The 23,945-nt window shown below is 41.8% G+C and overlaps 2 protein-coding genes and 1 long non-coding RNA gene across 5 annotated transcripts; 1 reads left to right on the top strand and 2 right to left on the bottom strand.

Moving 5' to 3' along the window:
• Nucleotides 1-906: 906 nt before the first annotated feature.
• Nucleotides 907-3,354, bottom strand: LOC131137837 (homeodomain-interacting protein kinase 2-like). The gene is made up of 9 exons (XM_058086194.2): nucleotides 2,990-3,354; nucleotides 2,726-2,917; nucleotides 2,479-2,660; nucleotides 2,291-2,414; nucleotides 1,990-2,103; nucleotides 1,803-1,889; nucleotides 1,532-1,728; nucleotides 1,193-1,453; nucleotides 907-1,114 (listed from the first exon to the last, which is right to left on the bottom strand). Exons 1-9 carry the CDS (start codon nucleotides 3,191-3,193, stop codon nucleotides 919-921), a joined length of 1,557 nt encoding a protein of 518 aa, XP_057942177.2. The 5' UTR covers nucleotides 3,194-3,354; the 3' UTR covers nucleotides 907-918.
• A 4,013-nt stretch (nucleotides 3,355-7,367) lies between these two features.
• pof1b (POF1B actin binding protein) lies at nucleotides 7,368-23,460 on the bottom strand. Of its 2 annotated transcripts, none has more exons than XM_058086196.2 (12): nucleotides 22,906-23,460; nucleotides 11,255-11,493; nucleotides 11,149-11,173; nucleotides 10,997-11,071; nucleotides 10,813-10,905; nucleotides 10,493-10,606; nucleotides 9,470-9,622; nucleotides 9,269-9,385; nucleotides 9,051-9,188; nucleotides 8,902-8,972; nucleotides 8,708-8,822; nucleotides 7,368-8,454 (listed from the first exon to the last, which is right to left on the bottom strand). In XM_058086196.2, exons 1-12 carry the CDS (start codon nucleotides 23,248-23,250, stop codon nucleotides 8,449-8,451), a joined length of 1,491 nt encoding a protein of 496 aa, XP_057942179.2. In that variant the 5' UTR covers nucleotides 23,251-23,460; the 3' UTR covers nucleotides 7,368-8,448. The 2 variants fall into 2 exon arrangements, with proteins under 2 accessions (XP_057942179.2, XP_057942178.2); XM_058086195.2 differs by having other exon boundaries at nucleotides 9,269-9,388; nucleotides 22,906-23,455.
• LOC144894551 (uncharacterized) lies at nucleotides 10,488-23,687 on the top strand. Of its 2 annotated transcripts, XR_013625164.1 has the most exons (4): nucleotides 10,488-11,538; nucleotides 14,511-14,672; nucleotides 19,647-19,824; nucleotides 22,850-23,687. It is a non-coding gene; the product is annotated as an uncharacterized LOC144894551 (long non-coding RNA). The 2 variants fall into 2 exon arrangements; XR_013625163.1 differs by lacking the exon at nucleotides 22,850-23,687 and having other exon boundaries at nucleotides 19,647-19,991.
• The last annotated feature ends 258 nt before the right edge of the window (nucleotides 23,688-23,945 follow it).

The following is a 23,945-nucleotide window of genomic DNA, read 5'->3' as shown; positions in this document are numbered from 1 at the left end:
GTTCCACATGTCCAAAAGGAGTAGGAAGAAGCAAAGCTTATTAAATCCTACCCCTCCATCTGGTACTTTTACAATCAGTAACTGTTACATTTGTTCACTTCCTGCTTTCCATAATACAGTTTAAGGTTTTTTTTGTTTTTGTTTTTTTAAATAATGTACCACGTACTGAAGTACGAGGTGATATGACCATCCAATGACATAATGGGTACCATAGTAACCATCAATATAATGATATATATATATATAGCACATCATGACTGGTTCAAGACTCTTCATCCTTGTATTTAGCAAACATCAACTGCTTGTATTGTTTCTTGAATTGGCTCATCGTTGTGCATTGTTTGATTTCCTTACTCAATCCATCCCATAGTTTGATTCCACATACTGAAATGCTATGGCTTTTTAACGTAGTCCTAGCATATAAGTGTTTCAAATGTAGTTCTTCCCTGAGATCCTATTTCTCCTCTCTTGTAGAGAAGTATTGGATGACATTTTTAGCTAATTGGTTATTTTTAGCCTTATGTATTATTTTAGCTGTTTGAAGATGAACTATATCAGCAAGTTTTCTTGATTTTAGAAATAAGGAGTTAGTATGTTCTCTGTAGGCGGCATTATGAATTATCCTTACTGACCTTTTTTGCAGTACATTTAGCGAGTGAAGATTGCTTTTATAGTTATTAGCCCATATTTCCACACAATAAGTAAGATATGGTAGAACCAGAGAGCAATAAAGAGTGTGGAGTGATTTCTGATTGAGAACAAATTTTGATTGATGAAGTCCTAATATTAACAACCCAACCATTGTAGGCCTTTATTTTTGAAATCCTACCCCAATGTCGAGAGATCCTGATGGTCCATTCATCGTTCTTACGACTGTCCCATGTTCTCCGCTCCTTAACCCTCATCTGACGTTGGGATTCAGTTCTGTCCTTCATCCTGAGGCTTCTTTTTGACCTTCCTTAGCGACACCCTTGGCTCCTTTTTTACATGAAGATCTGGACACTGCTTTGTATTCTTGGAGAGCTTGGACTGACTTAAGCTGCTCCTACCAGGAACTTGGGCGGGTTGCGTGGAGTCAACCAGAGACTTGACGTAGAGGTGGTCGGACATGCAACTTTATGAGGAATACGGGAATTAGAAGTGACAACCTGGAATCTCCTTTCTAGTGTGAAGATGCTGTATTCCAGCTTACCTGTGCTGAGCTTCTGTCTTTAGCTTTTTGTGGAAATTGTTCGGTTGTTCAACCACGCCAGGCTTAGGTTTCTTCTTCTGTCTTGACTGGACTCTGTTCTTGATCCTGCAAGGACCAGTTTTTTTATTAACCTTCTCCGAGGGAAGGCAGGGCAGTACGGAGTGTGTCATCTTTGATGTCTTCTGCTGCAAAGCTCCAGACTTCCTGCCATGAGGTACTTTGCTCTCACAGACCGCCATTATCCCGCAGCAAAACCTGACGCTGACCACCACAAAAATGACCAACCCAATGAAGAGCAAGTGAAAATACGACACAATGATCATCAGATTGACGGCTTACTGAGGGCTGACGGCAAAATGAGGCCATAGGTGGCTCATGCTGATGAAGTGATGATCCAGCACCTGACGAGGCGTCATCCGCTGGGATGCATCGAGGTGGAACATTCCCTTCAGCATGTCCACAAACATCTGCATGTCGGCTGAATACACGACCTGTTCCGACGGGTGCTTAGTGAGACACCACTGGAACTGCTGGAGCTAAAAAAAAAAAATCACACAAGTCAGAACCTCATGGTGATTTTTTTTGGTGATGTTTTTGAGTGACAACGTACTTGAAGGAGGTGGTCAAGAGAGCTTAACTTAAGCCTTCTGACTGTCTTGACCACTATTCCCGTCTCTTGCTGGTACTTTTCCATTGTCTGAAGAGAGACAGTATTTAGGTTTAGTCTTGATAAGCTGGGAATATTCAACTTTTTTGCAAAGTTTTAGGAATTTGACAGCATAAATGGTGGAATGTACCTTAATGCTCCAGAGACTGGTTTCGTTTTCCCTGTGGAAAAATTGTCCAGTGTTTTTGCCAGAAGCCAGAAGGCTATCCGGAAACGGACCTTGAGTCTCCGTGATATATCGTATCTGAAGATGAAATACAACAACAAAGACACAAATTGAAAAACCTGTCAATCCAAACACCGATACACTTAATGAATGGACTGCTATATTCCGACTAAGATCCAATTCCTTTGACTTTTGACACACCAGTACAGAAAGGCAACTGTGGTATTGCTTCCCAATTTAGTTCAGGATGAACCGCATCACGTACCATTTCGTAGTTGTTCTTTCCAGGGAATATCAGCGTACCGGTGTACAAGAAAGCAGTCACACATCCCACAGACCACATATCTATCGCCTCGTTGTACGGTGCCCCCACCAAAATCTCTGGAGACCTGAGAAAGGATCAAGAAGTCAAGGCCACGGAAATTATCTCGCAGCACGACTCCACTTAATCACCGATACGGACGACTCTGAATATAAGAGCCCTGTCTGGCGTCTGAGATTTCGTGGGTCAAGCCAAAGTCAATGACTTTGACCCGATAGGGCTGCTGTTGATGGTTGATGAACATGATGTTCTCCAACTTGAGGTCGCCGTGAATCATACATGCAGCCTGCAAGTGTTCGAGAGCCCTAGCGAGCTAAAAAAAGTGGCAGTTAAATTGGGGCCTGATTTACTTAATGCTGACTTGAGTAGTCAACCTACCTGATGGACGATGGGTCGGATCTCTTTCACTTGAAGAGGCTTGAAATGTCGCTCCTTCATGAAGTCGAAAAGACTTTTGTCCAGGTATTCGAATTCAAGACAAATATAACCCATGTCACAGAATGTGCTGTTCCACTGAACTAAGTGGTGTTTGGAGTTTTCCAACACTTGGATTTTCTGTAGCGCCTCAATCTGCAGATATTTTGGGATTGCATTAGTTTGCATTCATCTCAATAGTGACAACACTCGAGTGACATGGTCTACCTCAAACCTCGCCTGAACGGCAAAGTTCCCTTGATTCCTGATCATTTTCAGCGCTACTGTCTTGTTGTTGTCCAACTTGTGGCATTTTGCCACTTTCCCAAAGGTGCCCTCACCCAGAACAGAGAGCACCTTGTAGCAGCTGGATGGTGAGTGAAGCTTGGCTCCTGGGTATAGACCATCGCCAGTCACGCTGGGGAAGTCCATCTTTGTTGGTACGACTCTTTGCCTGCAATCATGGATCACCTTCCAATCTTAAACATTTCAACAAAAATATGACTAAATGTCCTAAATAGTTGAAGCTGAAGTGACATGGTTCTACATCCGGTTAACCCAAGCACAGGTATATCACAAAAATGTATTAAAGTGTCGATACCTCTGATGACTCCACTGTGCTTTTCGACATCATAGCACCATGCTTTATATTGTATTTATACTGTGTTGTTGTTGTAAAAGCACATACACTGTGTAACTGATGTCTGACATCACAGTTGCACTACAAAATTAGTTCAAGCAATCATACATATTTATTCATAACCTGATCAAATGTTGTAATATAACCAACAGATGTAATAAAAACGTGTACCTAATAATAAAAACTAGGGATTTTATGCTGCCGATACAGAATCCGATGATCCATGAGTGAAATGGTCTGACAACGATACCAATACCGATCACAATGTGAGGGCTCACCAAGGCCCAACTCACGTTTTCTATATCACAATGCATTTATTTCTAGTCTTGTCACATTATTAACTGAAAACCTGAATGAAAAGCAGGTTTAGCCACCTCTGCTGGGTCCCTCCCAGACACATCCGCTGCCTTCTGAAGCGCAGATGCAGCCGACTGTGATACAATAACAATGTGAAATCATTGAGCATGACTTAGACCCTTAACTATCTGAGTTTATATGTTCCCGAACCCGTGTAGATTCTACTTCATATACCCACACTCCAGAGGGAGCTCTACTGGACAACCTATCCGAGGCGCAGGGCCCGGTTGCTGGGGGTAAAAAGGGTCGATAGGGCCTGGCAGGCTGCTATGGAGGTGGAGGGAGGGTCAATATGGTTGAATGGGGCTTTCATTTTGATGTGTAGCTTTTTCAAATAAAATCAATAGGGGAAAACCTTGAATGTAATGAGATTTAATACAAGAGCCGTTACATTATTTAGCTACCGCTATAACCATAAAGTGAAATTAATACCTTACTGATAGTGTCAATCATGAAAAATCATGCTCTTTTTCTGCCAATATCAGTAGAGTACCAACCGTCCATGCCAATGAAGCATATTGATCTGATTAGTGATGGCAGTGGAGGGTAGGCCTCATAATGCCGAGGCATTGATTATGGCTAATAACAACTTTGATGTCTCGCTCTTCCTGCCTCTGAAAACCCCCCCAGGCCTCAGAGGAGATTGGGTTTACATATTATATACTGTATGTATTATATGTAATTATATGTAATATTAGATATTACAGTCATTCTTCCTATCCTACCGGACACTCTGAACCGGTTCTTTTCCCGTTTTTTATCGACCTAACAGTCAGGCCCACAACTTTACTTCACTCTACTACAGTTTTTCAAAAAATTGCCTACTATTAGTTGAATAAAATGCATATTTAAGCAAACATTTTTACCTAAATTAGGCATTTTCAAGCATAACATGTCTACAAGAACTAAAATACAATTAAGGCTTTGAAAAGACGCATTCAATGATATTATTTTATATGTATTTTTCTACATACGAAGTGTCAGTAACTTACTGTAATGATCGCTGAGGCACACAAATACCAGACTTGATCGCAGAAACAACAGGTTTTTAATGCAGATACACACTTTCGACTGTTACGGCTGCTACCCACGCAACGCTGATACTCATCTCTGAACACCTAAGGAATATGTTTACACACATGAGCATGAGTCTTATTTTTGTCTTAAATGACTTATTAATGTCTTATTATGTCTGCCATGGTGGATAATACAAGTGTAAAGTTGACTATAGGGGTGTTATTTCATGTCTAGAGGGCTCTAATGTTGGAAAACATACTATAGAAGGTCGTAAATAGGTATTCTATGTTGTAACTACAGAAATATTCTATTTATAAATAAGGAATCTTACTTCGCAAAGTGAAAAACAAGGAACTCAGTCTGCTGTGTTTATTATATCATATTTTTGCATTTTTAGTGTAGTCGAAGATGACTGCTCGTTAATACATTGCAAAGTTCCAAATATAATCATCATCAGGAGTGTCCCATCTGAGGCTGAATTTTGATTTTTAATTGTTTTCAACACCGCCCACCCTCCCCACAGTCACGCCTCATCATTAATTTACAAGGCCTACATACTGTAGAATGGCCCCCCATCATCGATTCAGTCAAGAAATGTGAAAGTGAGACGAGGACAGAGGACGGCAGGCAGATGAAGTATTGCGCACGACCGCTATTGGCTTACACTTTTCAACCAGCCGATCCTTCATGTGTGTCTCTTTTATATTCTGGACGGGACTTTCAGCGAGCAACTTTTGTCTTCGGGAGAAGGGAAAGCCAGTGGACAGGCAGCCAACAAGCCCTACAGAGCTGCCATGACCTCATTATTCTGCGCTCCACTCAATGACCCCCGCAGCAAAAGGAGCGCAGAGTCAGTGGCGCTCTCTGCTGGCGGCGGCTTTGGTTGCAGCAGCTTTGGAGAGGATTCTTTTGAACAGGGGTCCTCAATTACATTTGTCAAAGGGACAGATTTGTTCCGCCTGAAAGTGCCTCCTCGGGTTATATTCCTCCAAAAACAGTGCGTTTACAGTAAAGTCTCGTTGTATCGATATCGGTTAAAACGAATTACTACTTATTACGATACTATTTTCATTTCCCGGCAAATTTCTAGTCTTTTATGATATAATTAGCTCTGTTAGTACGATACACGGTTATTATGATAATCCGGTTAGTAGGATGCCCTTTTCATCTCCCGCCAGCCAATTTGGTCTGCTTATATCGATACAAAAGCAGCTTAAATCAATCTTTGCTTAAGGATTTCAATACCAAAAAAGAACACGGCGAACGGCTGCTTCCAGTCAACTTTATTTTTCACACTTCCACCACCAGAGTGCAGCACACACAGCGGAAAACACCCGTCCCTCTCGCCTACCCCTCTGGGTGGCAACATCTTCCCTATCGATAGTTCCGGGGTGAATTATGTTCCGGGGTGAATTATGTCCCGGTAACCGGTAATCACTACAGCGTAAATTTATTTTTATTTACTGTAGTACAAAATGTATTGTAGTACAAAAGCATGCTAGATACGCAATCCATGAACTCAAGGAGAAAATTACATGCCATATCAAAGATCCGCCCACTTTTAATGCCGTTCGGCGCAGGATCGGATATATGGATAGTCCGGTTATATCGGTATTTTTTCCGACTCCCGAGAATATTGATATAACGACACTTTACTGTACTTAGTTACAAAGTAAACACATTAGCCTCATTTATGGTGAATGCATATTTTGTATTCTAAGGTAGTATTTTAAAGTCTACTACAGTTGTTGTGATGCGTATGCCTCGCTGTTGCCCCCTGCAGAGTGGAGGAAGTACTGCATATGCACATCGAACATATTTCTTAGCATGTCTAGCTACGTGTCTACGTTTAGCATAAAGTAAACACAACAGTTACAAATTGAAAGTTATTGATTTTATTCCCAAATTTCTTACAGCAGAAACACAGTAGCCGAGCTAAAGCTGCCCCAAATCGCTTAGAAACACGGAAAAATACAAGCACATATATAGCATCTATTCATAAATTAGCTACAACCAGCTAAATTAGCTTTAGTAAACTGGGAAGTAAATACGTATTTTTGGGTCCAAATTAAAAAATTCAGAATCATCTCACCTGTCAATAACAGGTTATATTCCTGTGTGGTTACTTAGTTACAAAGTAAACACATTAGCTTCATTTATGGTTAAATGCATATTTTGTAGTGCAGTCGCTGTCTTAAGTGTACTTTTAAGTGTCTGCTTTTCTTCTACAGTTGTGATACGTATGTCTCGCTGTTGCCCTCTGCAGAGTGGCGGAAGTACTGCATATGTACATTGTAAAATCCGCCTGATGGGTGCCTCCTCAGGTTATATTCCTTCAAAAACAGTGCGGTTACTTAGTTACAAAGTAAACACATTAGCTTCATTTATGGTAAATGCATATTTTGTAGTCCAGTCGCTGTCTTAAGTGTAGTTTAAGTGTCTACTATTCCTCTATAGATTCTTATGCCTCGCTGGTGCCCTCTGCAGAGTAGCGGAGGTACTGCATATGTACATCGTACACACTTTTTTAGCATGTCTAGCTACGTGTAGCATTTTTTATGAAGAATCTAAAGTAAACACAACAGTTACACATTGAAAGTTATTGATTTTATTCCCAAACTTATTACAGCAGAAACACAGTAGCCGAGCTAAAGCTGCCCCAAATCGCTTAGAAACACAGAAAACTACAAGCACATATATAGCATCTATTCATAAATTAGCTACAACCAGTTAAATTAGCTTAGCATACTGGGAAGTAAATAGCCAACTTGGGAGCATGCCAATGACTCAAGGTACTACTAATTGGACAGTTTCCACCAGGAACTATGGCACAGTACGGTACGGTATGCAATTTTTGGCACCTTTTGTTGCCCCTTGTGTTGAGGTACCAAAAAGATGTAAGTCGATATGCCAATATTGGCCATTTGTTTGTGGGAAGAGCTGCTGCCCATATATGTATTGACAAATGTTCTTTGTTTACTTTTATGAACCTAAACTGAACTGTAATTCTTGGTGGAAATGTGATTACAGTATATAGGATAACCATATTTGTGGAATTGTGCTGCCTAAAGATGTGCTAGCGCTCAATTTTTCAAAAATATTTATGCTAAATGTTCTTTTAGAACATTTAAGGCGGTTTCCATGCAACATGGTCACTAACTGTAGGTTAGCTGCAGCCGTTTCAACCCAATTCACAACACTAACAACACAATAAACATCATACTATCCTTTAAAAAATGTTCTTAAACGCAGTAAACCAAGGCCCCACCTGACCCAAACACCTCCCATCTCTTCATGCAACCTCTCCCCCACTGTCTGTGAAAAAAAATACAATCCTTAAATAGATTATGATCTAAATTGCAAAGCAAAACTCCCCCGGACATTTATCACGGCGTTTCTCGAAACTTTAAACTGAGCACGCCCGTATCACAAATATATATTTAAATATTTACATGCAGAATAGCAACAATTCCACCTTCCGTGTGCCTGTGATGGCTCTACGGAAAATCTAAAAAGCATTTTTGCTGCTAATTAGTCAATGTAGTATTTCTGGAATTAGTATTTTGTGTGTAAAAAGTCATGAAAAAGTGAGAATCCCATGTTTAGGGTAGACTCGGGACGATGGTGGAGACAGGACGGGTAATGTCTCGATCTTCTTTTTCTTCTTCTTCTCTCATTCCTGTTAGAGAGAAGCAGACACATCTTTTAATAGTTCAGTGAGTGAATTGTTAAGCCATGTAGTTACATATCATGGAACTATAAACTATCGAATAATGTCAAGAAAATGTCCGGCCTTAAGTGGCCAAAGAAGAAATTCCTGCAGTAGCACCTCTTGACCACCAAGAGGCGCCATTTCCTCATATAATAGTGTTTGTGTGGTGCTTGTTTCTAGTACTGTGAGTAATCAGTAGCATTTGACTAATACTTCATACCCGTCTGATAACCTCCCCGCTACTCTCGATGACGATGGTCTTGTCCTCGTTTAGAGACGAAGTGGTCTGGTAGTCGTCACCCAGCAGGCCAAGAATGGGGTACTGGTTTCTGTATCTGCAATGATAAAAGACAACGTTTTCAGGTAGGGCTTGCTGATGATGAAGTCACCAGCAGCACGGTCTCGCAGGCATACCTCTTTGTGATGATGGTCTTTGTGACGTTCTTGGAGCTGTCGGTCCTGTCCGTCATGAGCCTCCTGATCTCCTGTGGATGAAATGATGATGGAAATCAGCCGATTTGCGTCATGAGAACAAACCGAATGAGCGTGCTGTGTCTCAAGACCTCCTCCTGTCTCTTAATGGTGGTCTGTCTCTGCTCCAGCATGGCCAGCAGCTCCGAGATCTTCAACTGGAGGCTCTTCTCTGACGCCGACGAGGATCTCTCGGTTGTGATCTCTGTTTGCATTCTTGTAATCTGAGTCTGAAGGAAGGATGTCGGAAATGATGCGACTTAAACGAGAAACCCGTAGCGGTATATGACCGCAATGTATCCCCACGCACCCGCAGCCGCTCGATCTCTTTGTCCTTTTCCTGTCTCATCGCTCCGAGCTGCTCGCTAAATTGACGCGACAATTCTTCGGTCCTGATGTGCAGCGTGGTGCTGTTGGCCTGGCCTGCCTGCTAGGGGGGGGGCAAATATTCTTCTTGTATATTTTGGTGCACTTCATGTCAGAGGTTGAAACGGGGGGCGGCAAAGGTTACCTTCTGTCGCAGCATCTCGTTTTCCTTCTCCAAAGCCCTGATGCGCACCTCCAATTCTTTGATGGTGAAGTCGCGACCAGAGTCGTTGTTTCGGGCGCTCATCAGCTGGCTCTCTAGGGAACGCTGGGAAGCTGTGGTTTGTTTCAGGGAGAGCTGGACGCAGGAAGAAGATGAGAGTTTCTACTGAAGACGCGAATAACAGCTGATTCAAGAGATATAAACAATATATCGCATTTTTTTTTAAATGACAGAAGGAAAAAAGGTTCTCCTATTCTGACTGGAAGTGGTACATTTTTGTCTTCTTATTGATTATTGGCTGTGAGTCTGTCTTTAACTATCAAAAGCAGCACACTACATTGATCTGTAGGTGTAGTGGAACATTACATTGAGACAATAGCCACCAGGAAGTACGCTGTCAAAGCTATCCTGCATGCCTAAGATGGCTTATTTATATTATGTCTACTATAGGGCGGCACGGTGGTTGAGTGGTTAGCGCGCAGACCTCACACCTAGGAGACCAGGGTTCAATTCCACCCTCGGCCATCTCTGTGTGGAGTTCGCATGTTCTCCCCGCACATTCCAAAAACATGCTAGGTTAATTGGCGACTCCAAATTGTCCATAGGTATGAATGTGAGTGTGAATGGTTGTTTGTCTATATGTGCCCTGTGATTGGCTGGCGACCAGTCCAGGGTGTACCTCGCCTCTCCAGCACGACAAATGAATGAATGTCTACTATACTGGGTGATAGAAGTGTAAAAGTGACTATAGGGGTGTTATTTCATGTCTACAGGGCTCTAATAATGGTGAAAAAAGTACACTATATATGAATAAGAGTGTTTAGAAGGTCATAAATAGGTTTTATATACTCCATTTATTAACTTTAAATCCTACTTTGCAGAATCTCACTTATCGCGGTTACCAAATGTAGCTATCGCCATCCCGCTTACATATCCCAAAAAAACGGAAACACTATTCCAAACCGTATCACACGGAACTGGACAGGCTTAAACGTGACATTTTACCTGAAGCTGACGGTTGTTTTCACGGACATCCTCCAGGAGGCTGTCGTACTGCCGAGCCTGATCCGCTTTGAAGGCCAGGTCTCTCTCCAGGGACTCCTTCTCGTTCTCCAGACGCTATGACACACACACAGCAGCTTATTATCCCGTGTCTCGATCTACACGTGTCCCATCCTATCAGTCACGTAAAACTACATGAGGAAATATGTTATTAGCATCCGTCCTGAAGTATAAACCTTGCGTCGTATTTAACTATGTTGAATGATGTTGTGTTCTAACTTGTCTCTAGTGGTCTTCAAACAACTGAAGTTACGCCTTCTTACCCGCAAGTCTTCGGACATGTGAAGGAGTTCCTCTCTCAGGCTGCTGAAGGTGGACAACAGCAGACGCATGCTCTTATCGGCAGTCAGGCGTGTCTGACACACACACACACAAAACACACACATTGTTGTTTACAATGAGCTCATACAGCAATTTCAAGACGGAACCAGATCTGCTGATTGTTACCTGCAGAAGGTATCGGATTTGCTGTTTGGTCAGTTCAGTGGCTCCCTTAGGGAGAAGAGCTTCTACGTCCTCCCCCTTGAAGATGCATTATTAGCACTATTAGAAAAAAGTAGTATCCGAATAAATGTGAGTGTAGATTGTCATTAACTCACCTTGTCGTTGCTGAGATCCAGTTTCCTGTTGAGGACAATGAATAGGAACGTGTTTATTCCATTAGTTTATATATATATCGCTACTCTTCATCCTCGGCGTACTTACTGTCCTCTGATCTTGGACACATGCTCGGAGATGCAGGAGTGGATGTCGCAGTTCTTCCTGTACACGTCTGCCAGCAGGGCTGCGAAGTAGCGTGTGTCTAATTTATTTTCCTGGATGTCGCTCAGGTCGGTCCTCACTTCCGTTCTGGAGATCTTCTCAATGGCCGGCGGTGGCTTTTGCTGGATGACGTTGACGATCTCCACCTCCTCCACCTCCACCGCCTCATCTTCCTCTTCCTCCTGTCAGGAATAGAGCAGATGCACAACTTCAACTCCTGATGTTTAGTAAGTAATACAGTATTCCCTCGTTGCATTATTTTCATACATGATGCATTTTCTGAAGACACAATCAAAGACATGACAACATGTAGTACTCATTACTTGGTGTCAGTAGCCACGTATACATGGACCCAAATATTCCAATTCCATTCGGGTTATTTGCTCAAACGGAAAGAATTTAACCTTTATATACACCTCATTCCGAAAGAAAAGTGCCAATCCGAATGAATATATAATGGGATTCGCAGGGGTGGAATATTCCTTTCCCCAATCCGATTGAGGTATCTTGTACCCGCTTAAACGGAAAGTTGTCAAACTGCGTTCTTCTTCTTCGTGGTGTTTTTCTTCTTCTGTTGTTTATTGGCTGTTGGCAAGCAGCTTTCGTGTGCATTAGCGCCAAAACCTTCTATACGCCATTCACAAGTCCAGTTTTATTAAAAAACGAAAATACATATCTATATAAAACATGTGCCGAGCTTAATTATAAAATATTAGCAAGATTGTACTTTATCTTTTCCTGTTTCCGGGTGCGTTCTTTCAGCAAGACGTTCTTCGATTAAAAAAAATGGAGGCGAGCAATCGGCACTGGACTGCTGCGGAAAGTTTGTTTTTGATTCAAACTAAATTTCAAGACCGGACGAAGGAAAAACTGGCAATACGGAGTTATTCCAACAAGTGAAAGAAAAACTCAAGGAAGTCGGTACCACGTGATGTTGGTGTTTACGCTTTACTACGCATGCCCCATTGACTATTCTGGTTGATTATAGCGGTGCATGTAGACACGCGATTGGAATATTCCTTTCCATGGATACCATTGCTTTCGGAAAGGTCATTCGGAAAGAGATAAACTCATGTAAATGTGGCTAGTGATGTCACTATAAAGTTTGATGAGACACAGAAGCACCAGACTTGATCACCAGAACAACAAATTTTTATTGCAGGTTTGATGGCCTGCATGAGGTTGGCAGGCCACATGCTAAAAGTCAACCCCTGACCTCTTATAACTTTAGTTAGCAGGTCCAAACTGAGCCTTGTTATCTCTGCAAAGGCGGAGTTGTTCGGATCTCAATCATCGGTATCGGCATTCCACAGTAAGCCCTTCTGTCAAAGCCACAATTAAGACAAGATTTTCCCAAACATGGAACTTGACAGGCTGTGAAGACAGTAGCCCGAGTTCCCACCGTGTGTGTGCAAGCACTGCTTCGCTCCATCTGCACTGAGCCAACAAAGTCCAAAACACACCCATCACCTCACACACGTATGTTGCATAACCTGTTATGTGAAGTCACGCCGCGTGCATACTACCTTCACTCTTTACAAACATCCACCTGTCAGCCTCTTTAGTGAGCTTGTTGCCTGACTGACTCTCAACTTCCAGCGACTGATATGACAATCAAGCGAAAGTTTGCCTCTTACTGTCTGATACCGCATGTCTGTGCTTGTTCAGCTCTCGACCGAAACATCAATTCAGGATATTTTTAGCAGGATTCAACTTCCTGGAAACACTTGTTAGTCATATATCAGATATGCAAGTTTAAACACAGAAGCTAACTTTTTATAAACACGTCTATCTCTCCACATAATTGCAAAACATCTGTTTACACTCAGTGGTTCCATTCAGTCCATTGACATGATGAATGAGTGATTGGCTTTAGCTGCAGGCCTTGCATTCATTCATTTTGGGGGGTCGTTTGGGGGGGAGCCTATCCCAACTGTCTTTGGGTGAGAGGCGGGGTACACCCTGGACTGGTGGCCAGCCAATCAAATATATAGGGATGGCGATAGCTACATTTGGTAACCGCGATAAGTGAGACTCTGGAAAGTAGGATTTAAAGTTAATAAATGGAGTATATAAAACCTATTTATGACCTTCTAAACACTCTTATTCATGTATAGTGTACTTCTTTCACCATTATTAGAGCCCTGTAAACATGAAATAACACCCCTATAGTCACTTTGACACTAGTATCACCCGATATAGTAGACATTCATTCATTCATTCATTCATTCATTCATTTTCTACTGCTTTTCCTCACAAGGGTCGCGGGGATGCTGGAGCCTATCCCAACTGTCTTTGGGCGAGAGGCGGGGTACACCCTGGACTGGTGGCCAGCCAATCAAAGGGCACATATAGGGATGGCGATAGCTACATTTGGTAACCGCGATAAGTGAGATTCTGGAAATTAGGATTTAAAGTTAATAAATGGAGTATATAAAACCTATTTATGACCTTCTAAACACTCTTATTCATGTATAGTGTACTTCTTTCACCATTATTAGAGCCCTGTAAACATTAAATAACACCCCTATAGTCACTTGTACACTTGTATCACCCAATATAGTAGACATTCATTCATTTTCTACCGCTTTTCCTCACGAGGGTCGCGGGGGGTTGCTGGAGCCTATCCCAGCTGTCTTCGGGCGAGAGGCGGGGTACACCCTGGACTGGTGGCCAGCCAATCACAGGGCACATATAGACAAACAACCATTCACACTCACATTCATACCTATGGACAATTTGGAGTCGCCAATTAACCTAGCATGTTTTTGGAATGTGGGAGGAAACCGGAGTACCCGGAGAAAACCCACGCACGCACGGGGAGAACATGCAAACTTCCGCACAGAGATGGCTGAGGGTGGAATTGAACCCTGGTCTCCTAGCTGTGAGGTCTGCGCTCTAACCACTCGACCGCCGTGCAGCCCGGCCTTGCGCATATACTTTCCAATTAGTCATTAAATGTCTTCTCCATTGTAGTTCATGCCTTTATGAAGAACGTATTGTGCACTTTCACCAGAAGAGGGCCTTACCCACACCCTGTCATGCTGTTTGACTTCCATAATACTGCATTATTGTTTCAATTTCTAATTTAGTCCCATGTTGGTTCTATGGTTATCATCACACGTATCCTCTATGCAAGTCCCAAGGTTGGCTGAGTGTAATTTGAACTCTGAATTGTACCATGTCTGGCTTCTTTCAGGGCTCCACTGACGTCATCCCTTCTTAAATAGCCAGCGTGTGCCTGTGCCCATTTTCCCCCCGCCAGATTCCACAAGGGCCTGAGTGTTTGTCACACTGTTGTGTCAAAGCAGGACTGAAATCTGCACGATACCTGCAGCACTTGAGGTCGATCCATACTAAGGTAAACATCCTAAATTTGATATCATTTGATCATCTTTTCAATCTAATGAACAGGAAGATGAAATGACAGACTTCAATCAAAAAGTCACAAGGGAAAATCATAATACTTAATCCATCTTGTCAAGTCAATTAATGGAAAACAAGTGTCAAAAAGCGTGCGAGGGCTCACACGGGTGTGTCTCAGCGCCGCGGGGGTGGGATGGGTAGGTGGGGGTAATCCTACATCTCCGACATGCCTGTCATTCCTGCACAGAAAGTGAGCGAAGGTGCTGCGAAACCAATGGACGACAAACAAAGACTACTATTCCGTGTTTGTCTGCTTCCTCATTTATTTTTATTTTTTTGCACGTTTGTCTCACTTAAGTGTTTCAGGTCATCAAACAAATTTAAATATTAGTCAATGATAACACAGCCGAACACAAACAGGGGTGATCCAAACCCACATGTGTGAAAAAGTGATTGCCCCCTAAAGCTAATAACCGCTTGGGCCACCCTTAGCAGCAAACAACTGCAATCAAACGTTTGCAAGAACTTGCAATGAGTCTCTTATGGAGGAATTTTGGCAGAATTGTTGTCATTCAGCCACAATGGAGGCTTTTCCAGCATGAAGCGCCATTTTAAAGTCATGCATCTCAATTGGAGTCAGGTCACCAACAGATGGCTAGATATTCTCCAGAAAAGCAGAATTCATGATCCATTTATCACAGAAAGTAGTCCAGGTCGTGATGCTGTGAAAAATCCCCATACCATCACACTACCACCACCATATTTTACTGTTGGTGTTCACCACTACTGTGGCTCTCACCGTGGTTAGCTGGAGTCCCAAAGCCGTACAAAGCACTTTTTCAGCTTTGTAGCTTTGGCGTTTTTTTTTTCCTTTAATAATTAAAAAAAAATGCATTTTGTCTTCAGTTGTGTTATCATTGACTCATTTGTTTGATGATCTAAAACATTTAAGTCTGACAAAATGCAAAAAAGACATATTTTTTTCACACCACTGTATATTTCTGCCTTCAGAGTATGTATGGAGGAGGAATACGACAACTTCATGGTTAAAGTCACACAAAAAAAACAAAATATCAAGACTCCACACGATAAATAATTTATTTACAATAGAGTGCATTTCTGCATTCAGAGCACTAACAGAGAAGCAAAATGATAACTGCATCTCTAAACGGCAATACAATTGAATCAAATGATGCCTCTAAATTCCAACTAACACAAAAGACTCACGCAAAGAAACAATGTGGTAAACTGACTCGTTGCTTCTGCTCTCTCAACAACAACATATTAGATTACTTGAGAGCCACTGGATCACACACTGACCTACATCGCCACACACACACACACCTTTATACTGAGTGGTCTCCTGGTAACGTTCCACTATGTGAAGGTATTTAATTTGACACTCAACAGCAAAACTATAAGAAAACTTCACCCTAACTTATTCAGCATCCTCGCTTCACCACAAGCTCTCCTGTGATTAGCTGGCAATACTTCACATTCCTCGCCGAAGTGCGAACGAACGTCTCGGATGAGCGTGGCTTGTGGCTTGTCATCTTCCGATAAAACTAAGCCTCTTCGGAGACAAGAGGGGAAATTTCTGTCCTCGCTGCGGCAAACGGGTCTGCCGGCAGAAGATAATCTGATGCATCTCATTTGGTGATGGGATAGTTTCGGTTAGGGCGTGATAAAATTGACCTTCGACCTCACTCGTTAATCATAAAATAAAGACTGAAATAGTCTACAAACTGCAGTCACAATAATAAAAGAGAAGAAACACAACGCCACAAATAGATGCCTACTTTTTCCCCCTGTTAGGAAAAATAAACAGTAGTAAATTGACTTTACTGTAAGTGACACCAACACGTATTACGGTAGGCATGTCATCTGTAAAGCTGTCATTTATGGTGGAGATTAAAGAGATATTCTGGAGAAAAGGCAGAAAGTTAGGTATTGGAAATATACAAAATCGTTAAAAATATGAACTAGAATATTGTATTCATTCATTTTCTACCGCTTATCCTCACAAGGGTCCCCATCTTCGGGCAAGCAGCGGGGTACACCCTGGACTGGTGGCCAGCCAATCACAGGGCACATATAGACAAACTACTATTCACACTCACATTCATACCTATGGACAATTTGGAGTCGCTAATTAACGTAGCATGTTTTTGGAATGTGGGAGGAAACCGGTGTACCTGCATGCACTAGGAGAACATGCAAACTCCACACGGAGATGGCCAAGGGTGGGATTGAACTTGGGTCTCCTAGCTGTGACGTCTGCGCTAACCACTCGACCATTGTGCAGCCCCCGAATATTGTATTATTATCTAATTTTTTATTATTTCTGGAATAAATGTGTTTATACAAAAAATAAAATAAATGTAATAGCATTATTAAAATTAGGGGTGTCCAAATCCAGATATCTGCCCGATATTAGCAAAAAAACGAGTATCAAATTATATGTAAATATAATCTATATATCCCCCCGAATAAATGGTTTATCCCTAATTCCTTGTACTCTCTGCATCTGAGTAATTCCGAGCAAAGTTGTATTCAGGATTTGTCACGAGGGTTGAAATAGCCGACTGAACAACGTCTTCGCTGTGAGTCTCCAACACATTGAAAAGATATCGATCTGGTCCTGTGAAGAAACGAGGCGTAATCACACTGGAACACCTTCACAGGTGCTTCCAAGAAAAAGTGTAACTGCTGTACAGTAAATCACTTGTCTTCAATGTCGACAACACCCATTTATACGTGACCATGCAGGTTGAAATTCAGTGGAATGTACCCTCCCACCGCAGAAATGTCTGGGAAGTGGCTGGACACGCCTTCGACTCAACACACACACACACACACACCCTTAAATACTTTATCACATACAGTATACACTGAGTAGTGGAAAGCTTACTTCACAAAATTCACATGCTTCATCATTATGGGTGTGTCCTTGATGATGATTTCCCCCTTGTTCCTGTCAGTGGTTCGATTCAAGAATACTCTAGAATACTGAGAATACACACACGGATGCCATGCAATTATAAAAACCTAAGAGGAACTGTTGCAAGAGCCCCAAATGTTTTCCTATGCTAGCAAATGACAAAGTGGATCCAAAGGTTTACTGCATATAATACTATATAGTATAATATATAATACTGCATATACTGGAGAAATGCAATTTCTTTAGAGCTACTGTTTTATTTGTTTAGTTCTCTAATTTTTATCAACATAAATGTGCAGTAACCCAAACAGAGGCAAGGCTCTCTGCGGAAAAATAACACATATTTGTGCAGTTACAAGATATCTCCTTCCCGCCGATTTTAATCAATTAAAAGGACGTGTTTTTTTTTTTAATGGAAAAGCTAAACTTTGAGTGTGTTTGTGTGCGTCTTGCCTCCTCCTCCTCCTCTTCCTCCTCCTCCACACTGGGCTCGGGGCTCTTGGTGGGACTGGAGGACAGGCTGAACCCTGAGGACGAGTTCCTGCTCACGCTCTAAGATGTCAAGACAAAGAGGGAAGAAAGACGGACATTCATAGGAAGCTACAAAGTCCACTAAATCCCCCCCACGACGATAGTGCACTGAGACATTTTTGTTCTCCTGTTTCTGTGAAAAGTCAGAGTGGTGCATTGAGTTGGATCGGCCCACGACTAAAAGCTTTCGATGTTTGTTAAATGCTTGTTAAATTAACAGACCGGAACCTTGTTCACCGTCGGCTCATCAAGCACATGATGATTGTACACTGCTATAAAAGTAGACCTCTGTCAGTCACACATTACAACAACCTAGTATATTCTTTGCATTTTTTTAAAGTTATCTGAAGAATTCCTGTTCACACAGACCTGCAAAAATAACTGAAAATGCTGTAATACGCACACCGGGCCCCAAATTAGCAATGCAACTTTGTAAAGAAGCTGTATTCTCCATCAGAACTATGTTTTCAATGAAAAATATGGTGAAAGGTTGCAGTAGAAGTGACAAGAGGGTTTACTCTGTGCATCTGTCTCAATGCCTGGGCATGTTGGTTCTATAGCAGAATGAACAAAGTAGAAGAACCCTCCTGGGTGCAGGCGGGACCACTGGCGAATGCACACACGCAATGCCACTTTATAAAGAAACTGTATTCTCCATCTGGGCATGTTGGTTCTATAGCGGAATGAACAAAGTAAAAGAATCCTCCTGGGTGGAGACGGGGCCACTGGCAAATGCACACATGTGATGCCAATTTGTAAAGAAACTGTATTCTCCATCAGAACTATGTTTTCAATGAAAAATATGGTGAAAGGTTGCAGTAGAAGTGACAAGAGGGTTTACTCTGTGCATCTGTCTCAATGCCTGGGCATGTTGGTTCTATAGCAGAATGAACAAAGTAGAAGAACCCTCCTGGGTGCAGGCGGGACCACTGGCGAATGCACACATGCAATGTCACTTTATAAAGAAACTGTATTCTCCATCTGTATCAACATCTGGGCATGTTGGTTCTATAGCGGAATGAACAAAGTAAAAGAATCTTCCTGGGTGGAGGCGGGGCCACTGGCAAATGCACACATGTGATGCCACTTTGTAAAGAAACTGTACTTGAGTGAAAAGTTGCAGTAGAAGAAACAAGAGGGTTCACTTTGTGTATATGTATCAACGCCTGGGCATGTTGGTTCTATAGCGGAATGAACAAAGTGAGTAAACCCTCCTGGGGGAGGCATTTACACTTGCACCCATTTTGTTCCTGTAATCAGCATGCAGATTGCACACTCCTTCATTGTGTTGTGTGTTTATACTGCACACTTTGGACTGGCCTTTTATTGAGGCCAGCCTGAGGCACACTTGTGCGATCTGATCATTATAAACAGTTTGAGGCCAAAATATTATTACTATTGTAATAGTTCTCACAGCTATATCTGTCATGTACACCTCCCCTTCAGGCTATTTCACATATTTATTAACATTTACTTTGCTTTTATGTTTAAATGCAGGTTTGCTGGAGACTAAAAAGAACAAAAGGTCCACACAGCGTTACATAATGAGCCTTCCAACACCGAGTGGCAGCACAACAACAACGTGAAGAATGTTACTGGCCTCAAACGTTTTACTACTGTTCTCGTACCATCACAACAACTTTACAGCCTCACTGGGCCGGTTCAACTCCATAACGTAAGCACAGGAAGTACTGTAGCTACTCAGGTTTGATTTTGAATCATTACAATGATTGTACAATAGAGCTACAGTGAGTTTTTTTAAAGTCCCAACACCTTGAAAAAGAGCACAATAAGAACCTGCATACAACACATATGTGTTCATTCCACCACATGAGATATGTCATGTTACACATATGGGTGTGGGTAACCAACATTGGGTTTGCATATTCAACCAAAACCTGCCTGACGTTACATGACGTGAACAGTAAAGCAACATATCTTACAGACAAGATTTATCAGCTCCGCCTCCTAACCTCTGACCAAGGCAATCAAATCGGGCCGATCCAACCTGGTGAAAGAATGTGAGGGTTTTTTTTTTTCCCTTGTCTTTGAGCTTAAAGGTGTGCCACCTTGGCAGTCCAGATGGGGCGTGGTTCTTTTTTTTTTTTAATCACTTTCTCAAACAGGAGACCAAACGTTTTCAAAGGTGAGAATTGTTGGGATGGAAAGTAGTTTTTTTTATATATAAAAAAGAAGGAGAGGAATTCTTGCAGTACCATTAAAGGGGAACTGCACTTTTACCCGTCATTCACAATCCTTATATGAAACATGAACACATATTTCTTTCCCTTTTCTGTGCATTATAACACAAGAAAACAAGTTAATATGAGCTAGCTAACAACGGACAGCATGGGAAATACCTATTTTAACTCTTAAAGCCCTCATTAACAATCTTTATGTGAAACATGAACACATATGACTTTGGCTTTTCTGTGCATTATAACACAAGAAAACAAGTTAATATGAGCTAGCTAACAACGGACAGCATGGGAAATACCTATTTTGACTCTAAAGCCCTCATTCACAATCCTTATGTGAAACATGAACACATATGACTTTCGCTTTTCTGTGCATTATAACACAAGAAAACAAGTTAATATGAGCTAGCTAACAACGTACATCATTGGAAATACCTATTTTGACTCTAAAGCCCTCACAGAAAATATTAACCAAGCTACAGCGATATTATTATTGTAGCAGCTAACATGAAAAACTATTTTTATCTAGCCGACTAACACGACGCGTCACTATTCGCTAGCCTCAGCGTCATTCGCAGACGCAAGAGTGGATACCTAGCTCTCGATTTTGCTACAAACACTCAACAAGATGCTCGTTTGCCGTCTGCATTTTTTTTTTTACCTGAGAACTGGAGCACCCGTCTTGTGCTGGAAGACACAGCCATCCCGAGAAGAGCGGACATTGTGTTTTAAATCATCAAAATACGGCAAGATACTGCAACTATTTCATGTTATCATCATTGTGCGCGTTAATGCATGATCACAGCATGGATATCAAACCATGCAAATACTGTTAGAGGTTTTTTAAGCGGGCTTCATAGTCAAAATAGGTGTGTCCCAATGAGGTGCATCATATTGACTCGTTTTCTCATGTGTAATGCACAGAAAAGGGAAGGAAATACGTGTTCATGTTTCATAAAAGGATTCTAAATGATAAGCAAAATTCCCAACAAAATTGCAGTTCCCCTTTAAAGAGTTATAAAGGAGACTAAATGAAAGCAGGAATAGAGGAATCTTGAAAGAAAGGCCAAAAGGTTAGTGAGGTCAATCTAGGAGCATGTGCAGGACCTTCCATGTGTCATGATGAGGTGTAAGTGTGTGTGTGACTTTTAATTTCACTCCATCTGGTAAAACACATACATCACTCTTGAGTGAATTCCACCGTGATGACAGATTATTTCTCATGATAGGTCGCCAGAAGTCAAAGCAGCGTGTTAAGAAATTCATGCATTCAGACACCACAACAAAAACATCATCTGAGAGAACTTTTTTTTCGCATGCATGCGTCTCCGACACAACAAAGACAAAAGCTCCGGAAATTGTTGACGCATGCAAAGGCAAAGCCGAAATATCTGCCAGTCGTAATGCAAATGACAGCACTTTGCACATGGATGACGCGTACGCTCCTGCAGGGAAGCTAAATGAAGATACATCATCATGCATTGCCGTATTTCTGTTTTTGTCTTTAAACGCCCCGTATGACAGTGGAACCTCGAAAGTCAAACAAATGTGGAGGTCAAACCATCATTAATGTGTGACGTCGGCAAATCTTGTGAAACTTCAATTCAGTGAGCATCAGTGTGTTTATTTTTTGACACTACCATTGAGTGTGATGATAACCAAAGAACATAACATTAACATTATACATTATGTAGTATACATATGAGACTGTAGCTCAGTAAGCATCAAAGGAAGTACCTCCACTAGAGCAAAGGGGTGATGATAACCATAGAGCGGGTGTAAATATAGTTAACATTAAGTAGATACTGTCAATATACGTATATGTAATATATATAGAAGTACCTCCGCGAGAGCAAAGGGGTGATGATAACCATAGAGTGGATGTAAATATAGTTAACATTAAGTAGATACTGTCAATATACGTATATGTAATATATATAGAAGTACCTGCGCTAGAGCAAAAGGGTGATGATAACCATAGAGCGGGTGTAAATATAGGTAACATTAAATAGATACTGTCAATATACGTATATGTAATATATATATATAATGAGGTCAGGCATTTTACTTTATATTTGATGTTTGAGATTGTTTTTGACTTTTAGTTAGTTATTAATTAGTTATTTTAGTTAGCCTCTAATAGTTATTATGTGCTATTACACGTCTGTCTGGTTGTGAGTAGTTTTTTTTTACGTTTTATTAGATTTTGTTCAACTTTTGAGGTTCCACTGTGCTGTGTTCAGGGTCTTTTGCTGCATTTTAGATCATGTAAGTGGAGTTACTGTAACTTCTCATTGGAATTTATCTGTGTTATTCACACACGTACACGGACACCGGCAGTTTATAATACTACAAGCAACATTTTCATGATACAGTGCAGCAAAGTACCACCGTAGTAACACATTTATGACAGCGTCAATCAAAAACTGAAAGGTCATTGTCGTAGTAGGTGCTAGTGTACCTGAAAATGCGCTTTTAAAAGAAAATTTTGTGATGTGGTAGGTTGCAACTACAAACAACACAAGTGTTGCGTTCAAGGACGGCGCGAATAACCTCACCGTGGTCTGCTGCTGGAACACCAGGTCCGAGTCCAGGCTGCTGACGCTCAAGCGGGGGACGCCCTGCAGGTACACGGGAGATACCACCTGCTGCATGAGTGGTTGCTGCATGACTGGCTGCTGCATGAGCACGTAGGACTGCTGCTGCACGGCCGGCTGCACCGGAACCAGGTAGCGAAGCGTGCTGTAGTTGCCGTTGACTGCGGTGTATTGCAGCGGGGAGGCCGAGCGGGCCGTCGTCGTCGTCAACACCGCGCCGCCGCTCACTGGCTCCGGCGAGGGCGAGGCCACGTTCATGGTCCGGTAGGTGGTCGTTGTGGTTTTCTGGCTCGTCTGCACCGACATATTTGATGGGGGTGGAGGAAACTAAAAAAAAAGTTGTTAAAAGGTTTACGGAAGTTTGGTGGTTGTTTTCCAGAGTTGAGCGGAGAGGAGACGTGCGAATCCCCCGATGTTACTTCCTCCTCTGCGGGCAGCACAAGAGAGGAAAGTCCGGTTAGAGGAGTCGGAGAATCTTCCTTGCACGAAGGGAGGTGCTCTTGCTCCGCATGCAAATAGCGTCTCTGCCCTTTGCTGGAGGTGGGCGGATCACAAGGTAATAATCGTGCAAGTAAAAAAAAAACGTGTTTTCACAGTTGGCTCCAAATGTGATGTCACAAGTTAACTCACTGGTCTCCATGGAAACGTCCATAGCTTAGCACATGAATGTGACAGTAGGTCTTTTGTTTTTTTATAATTCTCTTAAGTAGGGTAAGAGTATGTGCACAGTCACAACACAAAAGCATATATCATTTGTCTTAGATTATGTATTTGATATTTTATACTTTTCCATTGCTATAAATGTTTGAGAATGTGCTAGCTACACGTTGGACACTAGATGGAGACATCCACTTATATTTCATGCAACTGTGGGCTTGTTGGTGTAATATTAAAATGTAACTTTTGGTTACTGATTATATAATATATAACGTAAAAATGAGTCGACTGAATATAGCTCACGAATGTTGGTTAATCTACAAAAAACAACAGTGTTAGCGAAA

The sequence above is a fragment of the Doryrhamphus excisus genome, linkage group LG21 (genome assembly GCF_037039965.1).
Source record: "Doryrhamphus excisus strain RoL-2023G ecotype Guam linkage group LG21, RoL_Dexc_Guam_v1.1, whole genome shotgun sequence".
Taxonomy (NCBI): domain Eukaryota; kingdom Metazoa; phylum Chordata; class Actinopteri; order Syngnathiformes; family Syngnathidae; genus Doryrhamphus; species Doryrhamphus excisus.
This window is presented reverse-complemented; position numbering and strand designations above follow the sequence as displayed.

What these genes read in the sequence shown, in the direction of transcription:
- LOC131137837 (XM_058086194.2), bottom strand. Translation starts at nt 3,193, where the DNA reads ATGGACTTCCCCAGCGTGACTGGCGATGGTCTATACCCAGGAGCCAAG. An exon ending in ATTCAGAGTCGTCCGTATCG is followed by an intron (nt 2,415 to 2,478) that starts GTGATTAAGTGG and finishes ATCCTTTCTCAG; the next exon opens with GTCTCCAGAGATTTTGGTGG. An exon ending in CCAGTCTCTGGAGCATTAAG is followed by an intron (nt 1,890 to 1,989) that starts GTACATTCCACC and finishes GTCTCTCTTCAG; the next exon opens with ACAATGGAAAAGTACCAGCA.
- pof1b (XM_058086195.2), bottom strand. Translation starts at nt 23,250, where the DNA reads ATGTCGGTGCAGACGAGCCAGAAAACCACAACGACCACCTACCGGACC. An exon ending in AAATCCGATACCTTCTGCAG is followed by an intron (nt 10,906 to 10,996) that starts GTAACAATCAGC and finishes TGTGTGTGTCAG; the next exon opens with ACACGCCTGACTGCCGATAA. An exon ending in ACATGTCCGAAGACTTGCGG is followed by an intron (nt 10,607 to 10,812) that starts GTAAGAAGGCGT and finishes TGTGTGTCATAG; the next exon opens with CGTCTGGAGAACGAGAAGGA.